Source organism: Pseudophryne corroboree, chromosome 10 (genome assembly GCF_028390025.1).
Source record: "Pseudophryne corroboree isolate aPseCor3 chromosome 10, aPseCor3.hap2, whole genome shotgun sequence".
NCBI classification, from domain to species: domain Eukaryota; kingdom Metazoa; phylum Chordata; class Amphibia; order Anura; family Myobatrachidae; genus Pseudophryne; species Pseudophryne corroboree.
This window is the reverse complement of record NC_086453.1, coordinates 233114882-233132923: the sequence shown is the minus strand read 5'-3', so window position 1 is coordinate 233132923 and position 18042 is coordinate 233114882. Positions and strand designations below refer to the sequence as shown.

General features: G+C 47.5%; 1 protein-coding gene across 7 annotated transcripts in view; it reads left to right on the top strand.

The window, feature by feature from the left end:
* C10H1orf159 (chromosome 10 C1orf159 homolog) overlaps positions 1-18042 on the top strand; it is a 122563-nt gene that overhangs the window by 45953 nt on the left and 58568 nt on the right. For 6 of the 7 annotated variants that reach the window (XM_063943151.1, XM_063943148.1, XM_063943149.1 and 3 more), the window contains exons 2-4: positions 894-1011; positions 3021-3143; positions 3298-3370. In XM_063943151.1, the coding sequence (XP_063799221.1) occupies positions 3299-3370 (72 nt within the window). In that variant the 5' untranslated portion in view covers positions 894-1011; positions 3021-3143; position 3298. The remainder of the gene's footprint in view (positions 1-893; positions 1012-3020; positions 3144-3297; positions 3371-18042) is intronic. The other variant, XM_063943154.1, reaches the window with a different exon arrangement.

The window sequence follows — 18042 nt, the reverse complement described above, 5'->3', positions numbered from 1 at the left end:
GAGGGAGGAGCCAGTGCACACCCAGAGTCCAAAGCTTTCTTAAAGTGCCCTATCTCCTGCGGAGCCCGTCTATTCCCCATGGTCCTTACGGAGTCCCAGCATCCTCTACGGACTACGAGAAATAGATTTACCGGTAAGTAAAATCTTATTTTCAAGAGTTGAAAGTTTGTAATTGGGCACTTTTTCAGTAATTTTGAATGCATGTGCGTTTTCGTATGGGGCTATAGTTTGTTTACAAGGCCTTTTCACCCAGGTGCAGTCCATACATTGTGGCAGATGTATTAAGCCTAGAGAAGTGATAAAGCAGTTATAAAAAAGTGAAAGGTGATAACACACCAGCCAATCCACTTTCATTTTTCAAACCCGCAATGATTGGCTGGTGCGTTATCACCTTTAACTTATCACTGCTTTATCACTTCTCCAGGCTTAATACATCTGCCACATAGTGAGTGTCTGCGCCGTACTTTAGATATCTATACAGATAGTCTAATGATCAATTCTCAGAATTGCTCAAACTATATATTTCTTGTCAGGCCCTTTTTGTTCAGCATGTAGGAAAAACACAAACCGCTCTCATAGCAAGTTATTTAATCTAGAGAGACCTATTGGGGAAATGACTATTACTGTATTTATTAAACTTCATCCGTTTTCATAAGTAATATACTCTTCCTTAAGTTTGTATGTTCATATGATGATCTATCAGAATGTATAATTACCAAGGCGTTGAGTATATATACTGCCCCATATTTTAAGGTCTCCCCATACGTACAATCCAGAAGTTCTCATGGTGCTGTTATGTTTGTGGAGATTGAAAATGTGATTTAAAATATTCTCAAGGGCATTTTACACTTGGCAACTAAAAGCGGTTATTTTTTTTAACCCTTTTATTGCAGAGGACAGGTGAGACGTCTGAGCAGCCATTTAGTAACTGTGTGCCGGAGGTAGCCTTAGCTACAAACCTCAGTGTACGGAACATGCAGCAAGCAGTTATTTCAAACCTCTATGGACTCTGTAAGTATCGCAGCACTTGGCAAAGGGATTTAAGAATATTTTACCTCCGGTGAAAGCATTAAATTGCTTCCATCTCTAATTATAGTCCTAACAGAGCTTGTAGTTGCTACTGTCAGCTGTCCTCCCGCTGTAATCCTCTGTGGCCTAAGTATCAGTATAGCAATTTCCTATCAAACAGACTGGTTGCTGTATACTGTGATTTCACCGCTCCGCCATTGGCCATTCGGTCCCATTTACTCTGCACTCGGCAAGCATGTCTGCGCACTGTCATGCAGGAATCCTGTGTGAGCGGCTGGGAGCTGTCCCTCTCCCAGTAGGAGATGTAAGCTCCTAAAGCACTTTTTTTTACAGCTTTGATATGCAGCATGTGAATATTACTATAGTTCAGCTAAGAATCAGTGTAGGTAAACCATCTGCTTTAAATTCTTTTGTGTAGGCAAAATTATTTACCATCAAAACAGTGTATTTATCTGTGAAGTCCTCATTAATATTGAATTCAGAATTTTTTTAATACAGGTTGAGTATCCCTTATCCAAAATGCTTGGGACCAGAGGAATTTTGGATATCGGATTTTTCTGTATTTTGGAATAATTGCATACCATAACAAGATATTATGGTGATGGGACCTAAATCTAAGCATAGAATGCATTTGTTTCATATATACCATATACACACAGCCTGAAGGTCATTTTAGCCAATATTTTTTATAACTTTGTGCATTAAACAAAGTGTGTGTACATTCACAGAATTCATTTATGTGTCATATACACCTTATACACACAGTCTGAAGTTCATTTAATACAATATTTTTAATAACTGAGTATTAAACAAAGTTTGTGTACATTGAGCCATCAAAAAACAAAGGTTTCACTATCTCAGTCTCACTCAAAAAAGTCCGTATTTCGGAATATTCCGTATTTCGGAATATTTGGATATGGGATACTCAACCTGTAATGAAATTAACACAAAAATGGAGAGTAGAGTGATGGGGGTCAGGTTTACTTTGTGCCCCATAGTTGCATCTGCTGCACACCCTAAAAGTTCCTCTGTATGACAGGGCAATATATTGTTACATATACTGCATGTTAACTACACCGCAGCAGCTGTGGAATTGCCCCATTGGATGTGCAGCACAGCCAATGGGACGATTCATGGAACGACAGATTGGGGGGTTACACATCATACACTCTAAATCATTCCAATCGGTGTCTGAACAATATATTGCATGAATGTATAGAGTGTGCACATCTTTAGTTGCTAAGTTGAATCTCATGCAGTTTTTACACTGGGCCCTCGGTGTGCTCCAGTAGTGACTTGCTAGAGAGACAGACAGACACAGACACACACACACACACACACACACACACACACCATTCATTCTCACTGTTTGACGTCACTGTTGGACGTCACCTTTGGTTTCGACGCAACCACATGGCAATCTTGGGCCAGTATGCAGGTGCTAACTACGGCATGTGTGTAGTGTTTATCTACAAAAATCCATAGTGGTTAATGTGTAATGTACATATGCTGCCATCATGCACGATAAACATTTGTTGTTCTTGCCACATCATTTATTAGTAACCAGTGACCATAATCACTGCTAGAAAGTTCTCCAGTAGTACTACAATATGGCAGCTTCTGTTTTGTAGATCTGCATCCACACACAAACACAAATCTAGAAGACCAAACAGGTTCAACTCTTTTATATTTTGTAAGTATGTTAGATGTGTAATTGGTAACAGACCACTCACCCTGCATTCACCCTAGCACCGCAATCTGTGCTCCTCCCAAGTATTTCAGTTTCTTATATGTAATAGGAAGACAGTGGTGTAGTCCCTGTATGAATGGTATATGTGCCCTTTGTCTGTTGCTGCACTCTGCATGCAGCAGTTGGGACTTGCTCCCCCTGACCCATCTTCCTGTCACTCGCAGACAGCATGCCCTGGTGATTTAACTCTTGTTACCGGCTGTCCATTGATTTTTTTTTTTTGATTTTTTTTTAACGGCAGGCCCTTGTGTGTGACACTCATCCAGAAGCTTACTGATAACCTCCCTGACTACATAGCAACCAGCCCTGAAAAGCCTCATTGGCACTAAAATGCAGAGGTGAAGATTCTGGCTTCATCCCCAAGGTACGCAGTGTTTTAGCTTTTGTACTGAGATATTAGGTAATGTGAAGAAGGTAAAATATACAATGGCATGTAAGACTATGAATAGCCCTATTGTCCCTGACCTCCTATCGCCTGATGTCAGTACCTGTGTCTGACACCGCTCTTCTTGTATTAGGATGGCTGTGCCCTGTATCCTTCTCCTGGGCGAGCTTATCATGGATTCCATGGGAGAACTGGTGAACTCTCTGGTATGTATAATGCCGCTCCACTTATTGGTCTATGTGCACTGACCCTTATGTTACACTTGTCATCTCACAGGAATGCATGAGAAACTGAGAGACATCTTCCAGCATAAATGTCTGCATTGTTCATTACCCCTGTGCTAATAAACCAACCCCATACAATGACTGTCCATGGTCCCATTACACATTCTCACAGGCCTCCCATCCAGAATGTAGTTATTAGGTCGGCATTTACAATGTCCATATAATGTCGACACATGATGCCAACATTCTCAGAATGTTGACATGTGCCATTTGGGTTAGGCTGTGGGACAGGAGGGTTAGGTTTACCACTGAGGGGATGGTTAGGGATAGGGGTAGAACATGTGCCAAAATGCCATTGTTCGGTTTAAAAAAAAAACCCCAAAAAAACCCCATAACATTGCTGTATTAACTTTCTACAGATGTATCCTCATACATCTAGCCTCCATACACCGTGCACCGCAAGATGCCTGTTGCCAGTGAGCCAGCAGTACGCAGGCAGCTGTGCTAACGTCGGGTGTCTCTCAGCAAAAAAAAAAAAAAAAAAAAGAAAGTGCTTTTTTATTTACATTGCTATGTGAATAATACGCTCAAGCAGACTCTGCTGATTAAAATATTTGGCGTGCCTATATTGTGTGTGACAGCGGCTGTATCTGCATACAAAATACTACATTATGCATATACAGCCGCAGTCACACACAGACTATACTGTAGGCACACTGCATATCCTGCAGGGTCTGCTTGTGCGTCTTATTCACATAGTAATGCACATAAGAAGCATTTTCGGGGGAAAATATACAAAAAGATTCCCGGCGTCAATAAACACGCTTACGACTAGACACGACAAGAAGGGCTGTTTAAACGGCAGCAACGATGTAGGAGGACACAGCTGTAGATGTAAAACTAAATTTTCATATTTGCATAATTGGATGGAGATGTGGTCAAAATCTGAAGACTGACAGCAGGTAAGTACAGGGGATGGGGTTAGGCTGCAGGAGAGGGGTTGGGATTAAGGCTAAGGTGAACATACTAGGATCTGACAGGATTCTGTCCGTCGGGATTCTGCTGCCGTGATTTTGTACCCAACCCAATTGGATGTTACATGATGTGGTACAGCATGTCTCGATGGTGTCGTGCAAGTTGTCATTCAGCTGCTAAGCAGTTTAGAGTTCTGGATGCGCAAGAAGCACATAGCTATGAATGCAGCACATGGTATGCTGAGAGATTCCTGGTTTGACCTTCTGGGATTCAGCATTGCCACTAGTACCTTGTGACTTCAAAGGCCTGCATCTGCATGAGTATTCATTAAGCCCACAAGTGGCAGCGTCTGAGTTGGTACCTGCTAAAGAATGCAGCTTGTCACTGTGGAGCAGCACAGTATGTACACAACCTATTATAGGTCACATTTTTGTATACTACTCTCTTAGCAGAATTGTTCTGTAGCCCCTTCCAACGCCCCTTTGGGAAATATGTCCAATGAGAAACTGTAATCCTATGTGTAAAAAATTATAAAGAATGTTGTATTTGCATCTCTCTGAAGTGATATAGTTGCTAGAATGATGGGCATAGAAATTAAGCTGTCTGTGCATATTTGTTCTTTCTTTAGACTGGGTGTCCATTTTCAGATTTTGTTATTGCTCTGTGCACGCACTCCGGCCAGGGTGGTGAGAGGAAAGATACTGGCGCCGCGCACTAGGAAGGGAGGAGGATTTGTCCCCTTCAGCCAGGTGGCAGATCCAAAGGGGGACGGTCATTGCAATCACCCCCCCATCTGTAACACTGCTATGCATCCCCACTGCCCTCTCAGTGCTGCAACTTCCCACAACGTATAATAATGTAATGTGTTTTTTTTTTTTCTTCTTCAGGGTCCATAGTCTCCACAGGGAATACCTTCAGTGTAGGTGGTTGGGGAGGATTGGGCAACAAACAGTTAAAGCTTTTGAGTTCCCAGGATGCTTCAGTCTCTACTCCCCTATGCCCTGCCCCCAGCCAAGGCCGGATACACCTTTTAACAGTGGGGCTGCTTTCAAGCAGCCCCAAGCTTTTTTTTTTTTTTTTTTTCTTATGGTTTCTTTTCTTTTTCTGCAGCGGGGTACACTGGGATTCCGCAGGGAATAACATCAGTGTATAGAGTTGGATCTTGATCCGAGGCACCAACAGGCTAAAGCTTTGACTGTTTCCAGGATGCACTGCACCGTCTCCTCTCTAGCCCCGCCTCCAGGCACTGGAGCTCAGTTTGTAAGTTGGTGCCTGCAGTGCAGGTCACTAACAGGGGGTGCTGCGTTAGGCAGCCCTGAAAAGAGCTTTTTTTAGAAGACTTCAAGGGCCGCAGCACAAGCACTAGATGCAGTGTATGTCATATTGACATTCTGTGCTGCGGCTCCATCACCTCCCTCAGCGGCACTGTATACTCCTGCGGCCTGGTTCCCGGGTACTTACAGCGGAGGCGCTCCGGTCATCAGGCACACATCACCGATGCTGCTCTCCTGGATCGCGTGGCTGCACTTCAGGGAGGAGGTAAGAGGGTCCCCCCAGGTGGGACCTGCCGGTAAATCACGATCCGTTCACGGTCCCAGGAGATGGACCGCGCCGCTGGCGTGGACACTGTGGCCGTGCAGGGACCCCACTATATCCACCAGGGCAGGGAGCACAGGTCCGATTTACAAAATCTGTTTGTTATAGGCTCCATAGTACCTGGTGGTGAAGTCCAGCAGAGGGGATAAGGCTCTGACATGTAGCCCCTCCCCCAGCTCCAGGCGCCATCTACAGCAGGTGTTCCCGCCCTGGAGCTGCATTTCTCTCTCTCCCTCACTCCCTGTCAGCGTTTGGGTGCCATTTCACATAGCTGCGCTGCTCCTGGGACTGCTGGGCACTGTCTCCTCTATAAAGCTGCATGTCCCATCAGCGCTGTCCATTTACAGGTCACTTAAGTATTATACATGTCGTTTAGACAGCATTGGTTAAGAACAAGTGCACTACTATATGAATATTTAGTACAAGTATTATGTGAGATACGTCCAGTGTTTACTGTGCATTGTTATATCTGTATACATACATACATCTCCTCTATGGCCCTCATTCAGAGTTGCTCGCTAGCTGCTTTTAGCAGCATTGGACACGCTAAGCCGCCGCCATCTGGGAGTGTATCTTAGCATAGCAGAATTGCGAACGAAAGATTAGCAGAATTGCGAATAGAAATTTCTTAGCAGTTTCTGAGTAGCTCGAGACTTACTCAGCCATTGCGATCAGTTCAGTCAGTTTCGTTCCTGGTTTGACGTCACAAACATACCCAGCGTTCGCCCAGACACTCCCCCGTTTCTTCAGACACTCCCGCGTTTTTCCCAGAAACGCCAGCGTTTTTTCGCACACGCCCACTTCCTGTCAATCACAGTACGATCACCAGAATGATGAAAAAACCTTGTTATGCCGTGAGTAAAATACCTAACTTTTGTGTAAAATAACTAAGCGCATGCGCTCTGCGAACCTTGCGCAGTAAGCGACTAATCGCAATATAGCGAAAATCGGCAACGAGCGAACAACTCTGAATGACCCCCTATATGTAGTATTACTAGTCCAGTGCAGTTTTATTGGTTATGGGCGTAATTCTGAGTTGATCGCAGCAGGAAAATTTTTAGCAGTTGGGCAAAACCATGTGCAGTGCAGGGGAGGCAGATATAACGTGCAGAGAGAGATAGATTTGGGTGTGGTGAGTTCAATCTGCAATCTAAATTGCAGTGTAAAAATAAAGCAGCCACTATTTACCCTGCATAGAAATAAAATAACCCACCCAAATCTAACTCTCTCTGCAAATGTTATATCTGCCTCCCCTGCAGTGCACATAGTTTTTGCCCAACTGTTAAAAATTTTCCTGCTGCGATCAACTTAGAATTACCCCCTATATGTAATAATTTCTGCATTGTAACTGGAACTGTGTGTGCCTATAGCTGCTGTGTGGTTTCTATTCTGTGTATCACACATACTGCTATCACTATATTCTTTACTCTGGGGGGCTAAGTGCGTCAAGGTCTCATATACCATATAGCAGCGGTGGCCAACCTGTGGCTCTTGAGCTGCATGTGGCTCTTTCTTTATTCAAATGTGGCTCCCAACACTCTAAATCGTGTGGTGGTAGCAGGAGTGACAGGAGGGTTTTGGAAGTAGTGATGCATGGGAGAGCTGGCTGGAGTGACATATGAGGGTGGTAGTAGGAGTGACGCATGGGGGAGCTTGCTGGAGTGACACAGCAGGGTCTTGGCAGTAGTGACACATGGGAGACCTGGCTGGAGTGACGCAGGAGAAGGTCCTGGCAGGAGTGACGTGGGAGGGTGCTGGAAGTAGTGGCACATGGGAGAGCTGGCTGAAGTGACATAGGACGGTGGTAGCAGGAGTGACACATGGGGGAGCTGGCTGGAGTGACACAGCAGGGTGTTGGCTGGAGTGACACATGGGAGAGCTGGCTGGAGTGACATAGGAGGGTGCTAGCAGGAGTGACACATGGAAGAGCTGGCTGGAGTGACAGGAGGGTGTTGGCTGGGGTGACACATGGGGGGCTGGCTGGGGTGACACATGGGGGAGCTGGCTGGAGTGACACATGGGGGAGCTGGCTGGAGTGACACATGGGGGAGCTGGCTGGAGTGACACATGGGGGAGCTGGCTGGAGTGACACATGGGGGAGCTGGCTGGAGTGACACATGGGGGAGCTTGCTGGAGTGACACAGCAGGGTCTTGGCTGGAGTGACACAGCAGGGTCTTGGCTGGAGTGACACAGCAGGGTCTTGGCTGGAGTGACACAGCAGGGTCTTGGCTGGAGTGACACAGCAGGGTCTTGGCTGGAGTGACACAGCAGGGTCTTGGCTGGAGTGACACAGCAGGGTCTTGGCTGGAGTGACACAGCAGGGTCTTGGCTGGAGTGACACATGGGGGAGCTGGCTGGAGTGACACATGGAGGAGCTGAAGTTTATTATGTGAATCTGGCTTTTTCAATTATTTTTTGTGAAAGTGGCTTTTTCAATGAATCTGGCTTTAAAAAAAATTATTTTATGTCGTTCTGGCTTTTTCAATGTATTTTATACCAGGGGTGTGGTCTAGCAGGCACAAGGCCACATTCCATTTTTGCATGTGTGCCATCGGCTCGATGTCGGCTCTTTGACGTACCTAACAAGGTTTTTTGGCTCTTTGTCACTGACTGGTTGGCCACCCCTGCCATATAGTGTTCCACAGGATATACTGTTTTTTGTATTTTTCACTGTGTTTCAGTAACCTCATACCCCTTAAATCCTCTGTTTGTGCTCTGCATTTGCGATCACATAACACAGGGTTTTTTTGTCGGGTATTGTTTGTCTGGCTACATTGTACTGTTACGCTGTAAGACTAAATTCCCAATAATGTCTGCTATGCAGGGCAGGAAATCTGCAGACGCTCCTGCATCATGCAGTGCTGGCGCCACGGATTTACCGAAGGAAAGGATTTCAGCTGAGAGTTCAGGCACTGGGTGCTCTGCACCTTCCAGTCTGCCCGCAGCTCCTGTGGCAAATCAGGATCCACCTTGAGCTGCATTTTTAATTATTCTGACTACGCTTGTAACATGACTTGCGCCCCCTGTGAGCCCTCCTGTGCCATTACAACCACATATTGTCCCTGTAGTTAATCCGCCATGGGAGGATACTCTGTCAATCCAGTTACAGCAATTAAATCAGTCCTTGGTTAAACACAAACCTAACCCTCACCCTACTGGGACCCACTAAGCGGGCCATTTCTTCCCCCACAATCAACTAATATTTCAGATGATTCTTCCGATGAGTATGGGGATTATACTGAGCCTTCAGATACTGATACACTTGTTTCTGATGAGGAATCTACAACTCGGGTTGATGTTCCTGAACTAGTGGAGGCTATCAAGCTGATTCTCCAGATTGATGATGAGATTGAACCTCCTGCTACGTCTAAGAAACCTGATGATAAGGTTAAACTTCAGAAGGTTGCTAAAGTAGTTTTACCTAACTCTTAATTGACATACGCCAGGAATCCAGTTAATCTCCAGGAAATACATTTTCCCTGTCAAACAGGATGTTGGCTGGTTATCCTATCCCTGCGGAGTTGAGTAACAAGTGGGAAACTCCACCGCCGGTGGACTCTCATGTCGCCCGTCTAGTGGTGTCTTCTACTCTGCCTGTCACCACTGTGGCTTCACTGAAGGAACTGACTGATAAGCGTGTGGAGGGATGCCTGAAGTCTATCTACACACTTACCGGTGCTGTACATAGACCCACTATGGCAGCCTCTTGGGCTGCAAAATCTATTGAAGCATGGGTTCAGGCAGTTGAGGATGAGCTACCTCTAAATTTTTCTGACACTGCCAGACAATATCTGTCGTATATTACTACAGCCTCTCACTATATTCAGGAGGCGGCCTCTGATGCCGGTGTAATGGCGTCTACTATGTCTATCCTGGCTCACCGTATTTTGTGGTTAAGGTCCTGGAAAGTGGACCTTGACTCCAAAAAGACCTTGGAGGTGTTCCCTTTTAAGGGGGACATACTATTTGGGGAGGATCTGAACAAGATCGCAACTGACTTGGCAACAGCCAAGACTGCATTTCTCCGAAGTACTAATCCTTCTGCTCCGAAGACTGAGTACCACTTTTTTGTTCCTTTCAACCTCCCGGTAAAGCAAAGGGTCAGGCGTATCCAAGACAGGTTCATACTTCCAAAAACACCAAGACCAAGTCTAAGCAATCTTGGGCCGTCCATCAGACTGCTTCCAAACAAGACAAGCCTGCAGCATGACGGGGCGGGCCTCCCCCTGGGGGACCCAAGGGTGGGATGCCGACTTATGCAGTTCGCCCAGGCCTGGTTAAGGACCACTTCGGACGCCTGGGTGTGGGAAGTTGTCTCACAGGTACGCAATCTCTTTCAAGAGACTTCCCCCTCAACGGTTTTACTCGACAGTTATCCCTTCGGATCCTCTGAAAGCACAAGCTCTACTCTTGGTTGTACAGTCTCTCCTAGATACTGGAGTGATTGTGCCGATACCTCTAAAGAGGCAGGGGTTACTATTCGACCCAGTTTCTAGTCCCGAAACCAAATGGGTCATCCCAGCCTCTACTCAACCTCAAATATTTCAACAAATGTGTGAGGGTATCCAAATTCTGTATGGAGACTCTGCACTCTATTGTACTGGCTATGGAGCACAAGGACTATATGGTATCCCTGGACATACAGGATGCTTACCTGCACATACCTATTGCCATGTCGCATAAGCAATATCTGTGGTTTGCTATTGGCAACCTACATTATCAATTCCGGGCCTTGCCTTTCAGACTGACCACGGCTCCTCGGATCTTCACCAAGGTCATGGCAGTCATGACGGCTCTTCTCCGCCGTCAGGGTGTCAGGATCATGTCGTATCTGGACGTCTTGCTGATCCTGGTGAACTCCCGAGAGGTTCTCCTCAGCCATCTGGAACTGACTGTCCCAATTCCTACAAGCCCACGGGTGGATCATCAACTTGAAGAAGTCCTCGCTGGTTCCTGTTCAAAGCATGGTGCACCTGGGGGCAGTGCTGGACACACACAACCTACGATTGTTCTGGTCTCCAGAGAGTCCTGAAACTTCAGGACAGGATCAGACACTGTCTCTCTCACCAGAGAGTGTCAATACACTTGGCGATGCAAGTACTAGGCCTCGTGGTGTCGGCATTCGACATGGTAGAGTTCGCTCAATTGCATTCCCGCCCTCTGCAGGGGTTAATCCTTTCCAAGTGGGACGACCTGCCTCACCAGATCAGGTCTCAAATGATCTCCTTGACTCCGGAGGTTCCTCTGTCGCTGAACTGGTGGCTACAGGGCCAACAGTTGAGCAGGAGCCGTCCCTTCTGGATCTCCAACTGGGTCCTCCTAACAACGGACACCAGTCTGCAGGGTTGGGGCGCTGTGTTGGTCCACAGACCCTGGAGGGGGTGTTGCTCCAAGGAGGAATCTCTCCTCCCGAAAAATCATTCTGGAATTGCGGGCAGTGTTCAATGCGTTGACACTGGCCCTTCCTCTGGTACAGAACAGGCCTGTTCAAGTCCAATTGGACCACGCCACCACTGTGGTGTACATAAATCATCAAGGTGGCACTCGAAGTCACATGGCAATGATGGAAGTGTCAAAAATTCTCCAGTGGGTGGAACACCATCTTCCAGCCATATCGGCAGTCTTCATTCCGGGAGTTCTCAACTGGGAAGTGGACTTCCTCGGTAGTCAGGTCATGCACGCTGGAGAGTGGAGTCTTCATCCCGAAGTATTTCAACTCCTAGTAGACTAGTGTGGCCTACCAGATGTAGACCTGATGGCATCTCGACACAATCACAAGGTTCTGGTCTTCGGAGCAAGGACAAGGGATCCTCAAGCGGCGTTCGTGGACACACAATCAATTCCATGGAACTTTCGGCTGCCATATGTATTCCCTCCAGTGTCTCTCCTGCCCAGGGTAATACGGAAGTTCAAACAAGAAGCATGGTTACTACTTCTTGTTGCTCCAGCGTGACCCAGACGGCATTGGTTCTCAGACCTGCGGGGTCTCTCAATAGAGCATCGTCTTCTTCTTTCTCAACGCCCAGACCTCCTCATTCAGGGCCCTTGTGTCTACCCAGACCTGGCCAGACTGGCTTTGACGGCGTGGCTCTTGAAGCATCACTCCTGAGAGCCAAAGGATTCTCTGAGGCGGTCATTCAAACTATGTTGAAAGCCCGTAAACCAGCTTCGGCTCGGATTTATTACAGGGTTTGGTGTGCTGCTAAGAATTATTATGCGTATACTTTCAAAACTTCAAGACTTTTGGCTTTTCTCCAACAAGGCCTAGATGGGCCTTCGTCTTGCCTCCCTCAAGGTTCATATATCAGCCTTGTTGGTGTGGTTTCAGAGAAAAATTGTCTATTCCTGACGTTAACACTTTCACTCAGGGTGTTCTATGGATTCAGCCTACCTTTGTCCCTCCTGTGGCTCCATGGGATCTGTCTGTATTGAATTCCCTGAAAGAGTCCATTTGAACCTCTTGAGTCTGTGGACCTTAAATGCCTTATGCCTTATGCTTTAGGTCGTTTTTCTGTTGGCTATTGCGTCTGCTAGGAGGGTGTCGGACTTGGGCGCTTTATCCTGTCGTCTACCTTTTTCTGATTTTTCACTGTGACCGGGCTGTTCTTCAAACTCGCCCTGGTTATTTTCCTAAGGTGGTGTCATCTTTTCACCTTAACCAGGAGATTGTGGTTCTGGCCTTGACCTCTTCTGGTCTGTCCTCTAAAGAAAAATCTTTTGGATGTGGTACGGGCTCTCCGTGTTTATGTAGAAAGGACTGCCTCCATCAGGAGGGCTGATTCCCTTTTTGTACATTTTGGATTTCACAAACGTGGCTGGCCTGCGAATAAGCAGACCATGGCCAGATGGATTAGAATGGTGATTGCACAAGCTTATGCGCAGGCTGGGCTCCCAGCTCATGCTGCTGTCAAGGCCCATTCTACTCTGTCGGTTGGACCTTCGTGGGCGGCCCGCCGTAGCGCGTCCACAGAACAATTGTGCAAGGCGGCTACATGGTCCTCTGTGAATACGCGCATCAGGTTCTATGCCTTTGATATTTCCGCCTCCCAGGATGCTTCCTTTGGACGCCGGGTTCTTGTGCCCGCTACAGTCGTACCCTCCCATGAGGAACTGCTTTAGGACGTCCCCGATGTTGTTCCCTGTGGAATCCCAGTGTACCTTGCTGCAGAAAAGGAGATTTATGGTAGACTTACCATGGTAACTCTTTCTGCGAGTTACACTGGATCCCACAGGGCGCCCACCCTGACGTACTTGGCTTCTTTGGGTTTGTATGGCATTAGCCGCTGGTCCCTTCTCCTGTCGTGAGAATGTGGTTCTATGTGACTAACATCTACCATCTCTTACCTGCTACTGCATTGGACTGGTTAACGAAACTGAGCTTCAGTGCCTGGAGGCGGGGCTATAGAGGAGGCGGTGCAGTGCATCCTGGGAACAGTCAAAGCTTTAGCCTATTGGTGCCTCTGTTCAAGATCCAACTCTACACCCCGATGTTATTCCATGTGGAATCCAGTGTACCTCGCAGAAAGATTTAACCATGGTAAGTTTACCATAACTCTTATTTATAATCTTTCTCTAACGTCCTAGTGGATGCTGGAGACTCCGAAAGGACCATGGGGAATAGCGGCTCCGCAGGAGACTGGGCACAAAGTAAAAGTTTTAGGACTAGCTGGTGTGCACTGGCTCCTCCCCCTATGACCCTCCTCCAAGCCTCAGTTAGATTTTGTGCCCGAACGAGAAGGGTGCAATCTAGGTGGCTCTCCTGAGCTGCTTAGAGTAAAAGTTTAAATAGGTTTTTTATTTTCAGTGAGACCTGCTGGCAACAGGCTCACTGCATCGAGGGACTTAGGGGAGAGAAACGAACTCGCCTGCGTGCAGAGTGGATTGGGTTTCTTAGGCTACTGGACATTAGCTCCAGAGGGACGATCACAGGCCCAGCCATGGATGGGTCCTGGAGCCGCGCCGCCGGCCCCCTTACAGATGCTGAAGCAAGAAGAGGTCCATAAATCGGCGGCAGAAGACTTTCCTGTCTTCATAAGGTAGCGCACAGCACTGCAGCTGTGCGCCATTGCTCTCAGCACACTTCACACTCCGGTCACTGAGGGTGCAGGACGCTGGGGGGGGGGCGTGGAATTCATTGAAAGCAATGAAAGCAATGAATTTACCTTAGTTGGCGAAAAATACATCACATATAGCTCCTGGGCTATATGGATGTATTTAACCCCTGCCAGTTTTCCAGTAAAAAGCGGGAGAAGAGCCCGCCGTGAAGGGGGCGGGGCCTATCTCCTCAGCACACAGCGCCATTTTTCCCACACAGCTCCGCTGGTAGGAAGGCTCCCAGAATCTCCCCTGCATCCTGCAACTACATTAACAGGGTAAAAAAGAGAGGGGGGCACTTATTTGGCAAAATAACAGATATAAGCAGCTATAAGGGATAGACACTTATTGTAAGGTTGTCCCTATACATATATAGCGCTCTGGTGTGTGCTGGCAAACTCTCCCTCTGTCTCCCCAAAGGGCTAAGTGGGTCCTGTCCTCTATCAGAGCATTCCCTGTGTGTGTGCTGGGTGTCTGTACGTGTGTGTCGACATGTAAGAGGAGGAAAATGATGTGGAGGCGGAGCAGAGTGTCTGTAACAGTGATGTCACCCCCTAGGGGGTCGACACCTGAGTGGATGTACTGTTGAAAATTACGTGACAGTGTCAGCTCTATATAAAAAAACAGTGGTTGACATGAGACAGCCGGCTTCTCAGCTTGTGCCTGTCCAGACGTCTCATAGGCCGTCAGGCAGATGGCAGATACAGACGCCGACACGGATACTGACTCCTGTGTCGACGGTGAAGAGACAACCGTGATTTCCAGTAGGGCCACACGTTACATGATTGAGACAATGGAAAATGTTTTATACATTTCTGATAATACGAGTACCACCAAAAAAGGGGTATTATGTTCGGTGAGGGAAAAACTACCTGTAGTTTTCCTGAATCTGAGAAATAAAATGTGTGATGATGCGTGGGTTTCCCCCCGATAACAATTAATAATTTCTTAAAAAGTATTGGCTGCATACCCTTTCCCGCCAGAGGTTAGGATGCATTGGGAAACACCCCCTAGGGGGGATAAGGCGCTCACACGCTTGTAAGAACAAGGGCTCTACCCTCTCATGAGATGGCCGCCCTTAAGGATCCTGCTGATAGAAAGCAGGAGGGTATCCAAAAAAAAAAGGTATTTACACACATACTGGTGTTATACTGCAACCAGCTATCGCCTCAGCCTGGAGGTGCAGTGCTGGGTTGGCATGGTCGGATTCCCTGACTGGAAATATTGATATCCTAGATAAGGATAGTATATTATTGCCTATAGAGCATTTAAAAGATGCATTTCTATATATGCATGATGCACAGCGGAATAATTGCCGACTGGCATCAAGTATAAGTGCGTTGTCCAATTCTACCAGTAAAATGGTCAGGTGATGCGGATTCCAAACGTCATTTGGAAGTATTGCCTTTGAAAGGGGACATTTGGGGTCGGTCTTTTAGACCTGGTGGCCACGGCAACAGCTGGGAAATCCACGTTTGTACCCCAGGTCGCCTCTCAAAATAAGACGCCGTATTATCAGGCGCAGTCCTTTGTTGGCAAGTGGACAAAAGGTTCCTCTTTTCTGCTCGTGACAGAGGGAGAGGAAAAAGGCTGCAGAGATCAGCCAGTTCCCAGGAACAGAAACCCTTTCCAGCCTCTGCCAAGCCCTCAGTATGACGCTAGGGCTTTACAAGCTCAGGCACGGTGGGGGCCCGTTCTCAATGAATTTCAGTGCGCAGTGGGCTCACTCGCAAGTAGACCCCTGGATCCTTCAGGTAATATCTCAGGGGTACATATTGGAATTCGAGACGTCTCCCCCTCGCCGTTTCCAAAAGTCGACTTTACCGACGTCTCCCTCTGACAGGGAGGCAGTTTTGGAAGCCATTCACAAGCTGTATTCCCAGCAGGTGATAATCAAGGTACCCCTCCTGCAACAGGGAACGGGGTATTATTCCACACTATTGTGGTACCGAAGCCAGACGGCTCGGTGAGACCGATTCTAAAATCTTTGAACACTTACATACAGAGGTTCAAATTCAAGATGGAGTCACTCAGAGCAGTGATTGCGAACCTGGAAGAAGGGGACTACATGATGTCTCGGGACATCAAGGATGCTTACCTTCATGTCAAGTCAGGAACCTCCTCAAACCGAGCCAAGTCTCAGTGCATCAATGCACAAGGGTTCTGGGTAAAATGGGGGCTTCCTACGAAGCAATCCCATTCGGCAGATTCCACGCAAGAACTTTCCAGTGGGACCTGCTGGACAAATGGTCCGGGTCGCATCTTCAGATGCATCAGCGGATAACCCTGTCACCAAGGACAAGGGTGTCCCTCCTGTGGTGGTTGCAGAGTGCTCATCTTCTAGAGGGCCGCAGATTCGGCATTCAGGACTGGGTCCTGGTAACCACGGATGCCAGCCTGCGAGGCTGGGGAGCAGTCACACAGGGAAGGAATATCCAGGACTTATGGTCAAGCCTGGAGACATCACTTCACATAAATATCCTGAAGCTAAGGGACATTTACAATGCTCTAAGCTTAGCAAGACCTTTGCTTCAAGGATAGCCGGTGTTGATCCAGTCGGACAACATCACGGCAGTCACCCACGTAAACAGACAGGGTGGCACAAGAAGCAGAAGGGCAATGACAGAAGCTGCAAGGATTCTTCGCTGGGCGGAAAATCATGGGATAGCACTGTCAGCAGTATTCATTCCGGGAGTGGACAACTGGGAAGCAGACTTCCCCAGCACGACCTCCACCCGGGGAGAGTGGGGACTTCACCCAGAAGTCTTCCACAGGATTATAAACCGTTGGGAAAAACTCGACCGGTATTGCGCCAGGTCCAGGGACCCTCAGGTAATAGCTGTAGACGCTCTGGTAACACCGTGGGTGTACCAGTCAGGGTATGTGTTTCCTCCTCTGCCTCTCATACCGAAGGTACTGAGATTGATAAGATGGTGAGGAGTAAGCACTATATTCGTGGCTCCGGATTGGCCAAGAAGGACTTGGTAACCGGAACTTCAAGAGATGCTCACGGAGGATCCGTGGCCTCTACCTCTAAGAAGGGACCTGCTCCAGCAAGGACCCTGTCTGTTCCAAGACTTACCGCGGCTGCGTTTGACGGCATGGCGGTTGAACGCCGGATCCTGAAGGAAAAAGGGCATTCCGGATGAAGTCATCCCTATCCTGATCAAAGCCAGGAAGGATGTAACCGCAAAAACATTATCACCGCAATTGGCGAAAATATGTTGCGTGGTGCGAGGCCAGTAAGGCCCGACGGTGGAAATTCGACTGGGTCGATTCCTACATTTCCTGCAAACAGGAGTGTCTATGGGCCTGAAATTGGGGTCCATTAAGGTTCAAATTTCGGCCCTGTCAATTTTCTTCCAAAAAGAACTAGCTTCAGTCCCTGAAGTTCAGACGTTTGTAAAAGGGGTACTGCATATACAGCCTCCTTTTGTGCCTCCAGTGGCACTTGGGATCTCAAAGTAGTTTTTTTTTTTTTGGATTCCAAAAGTCACATTGGTTTGAACCACTTAAATCTGTGGAGTTAAAATATCTCACATGGAAAGTGGTCATGCTGTTGGCCCTGGCCTGGGCCAGGCGCGTGTCAGAATTGGCGGCTTTATCCTGTAAAAGCCCTTATCTGATTTTCCATTCGGACAGGGCGGAATTGAGGACTCGTCCTCAATTTCTCCCTAAGGTGTTTTCGGCATTTCACTTAAACCAACCTATTGTGGTGCCTGCGGCTACTAGGGACTTGGAGGATTCCAAGTTGCTGGACGTAGTCAGGGCCCTGAAAATATGTTTCCAGGACGGCTGGAGTCAGAAAATCTGACTCGCTGTTTATCCTGTATGCACCCAACAAGCTGGGTGCTCCTGCTTCTAAGCAGACGATTGCTCGTTGGATTTGTAGTACAATTCAGCTTGCACATTCTGTGGCAGGCCTGCCACAGCCAAAATCTGTAAAATCCCATTCCACACGGAAAGTGGGCTCATCTTGGGCGGCTGC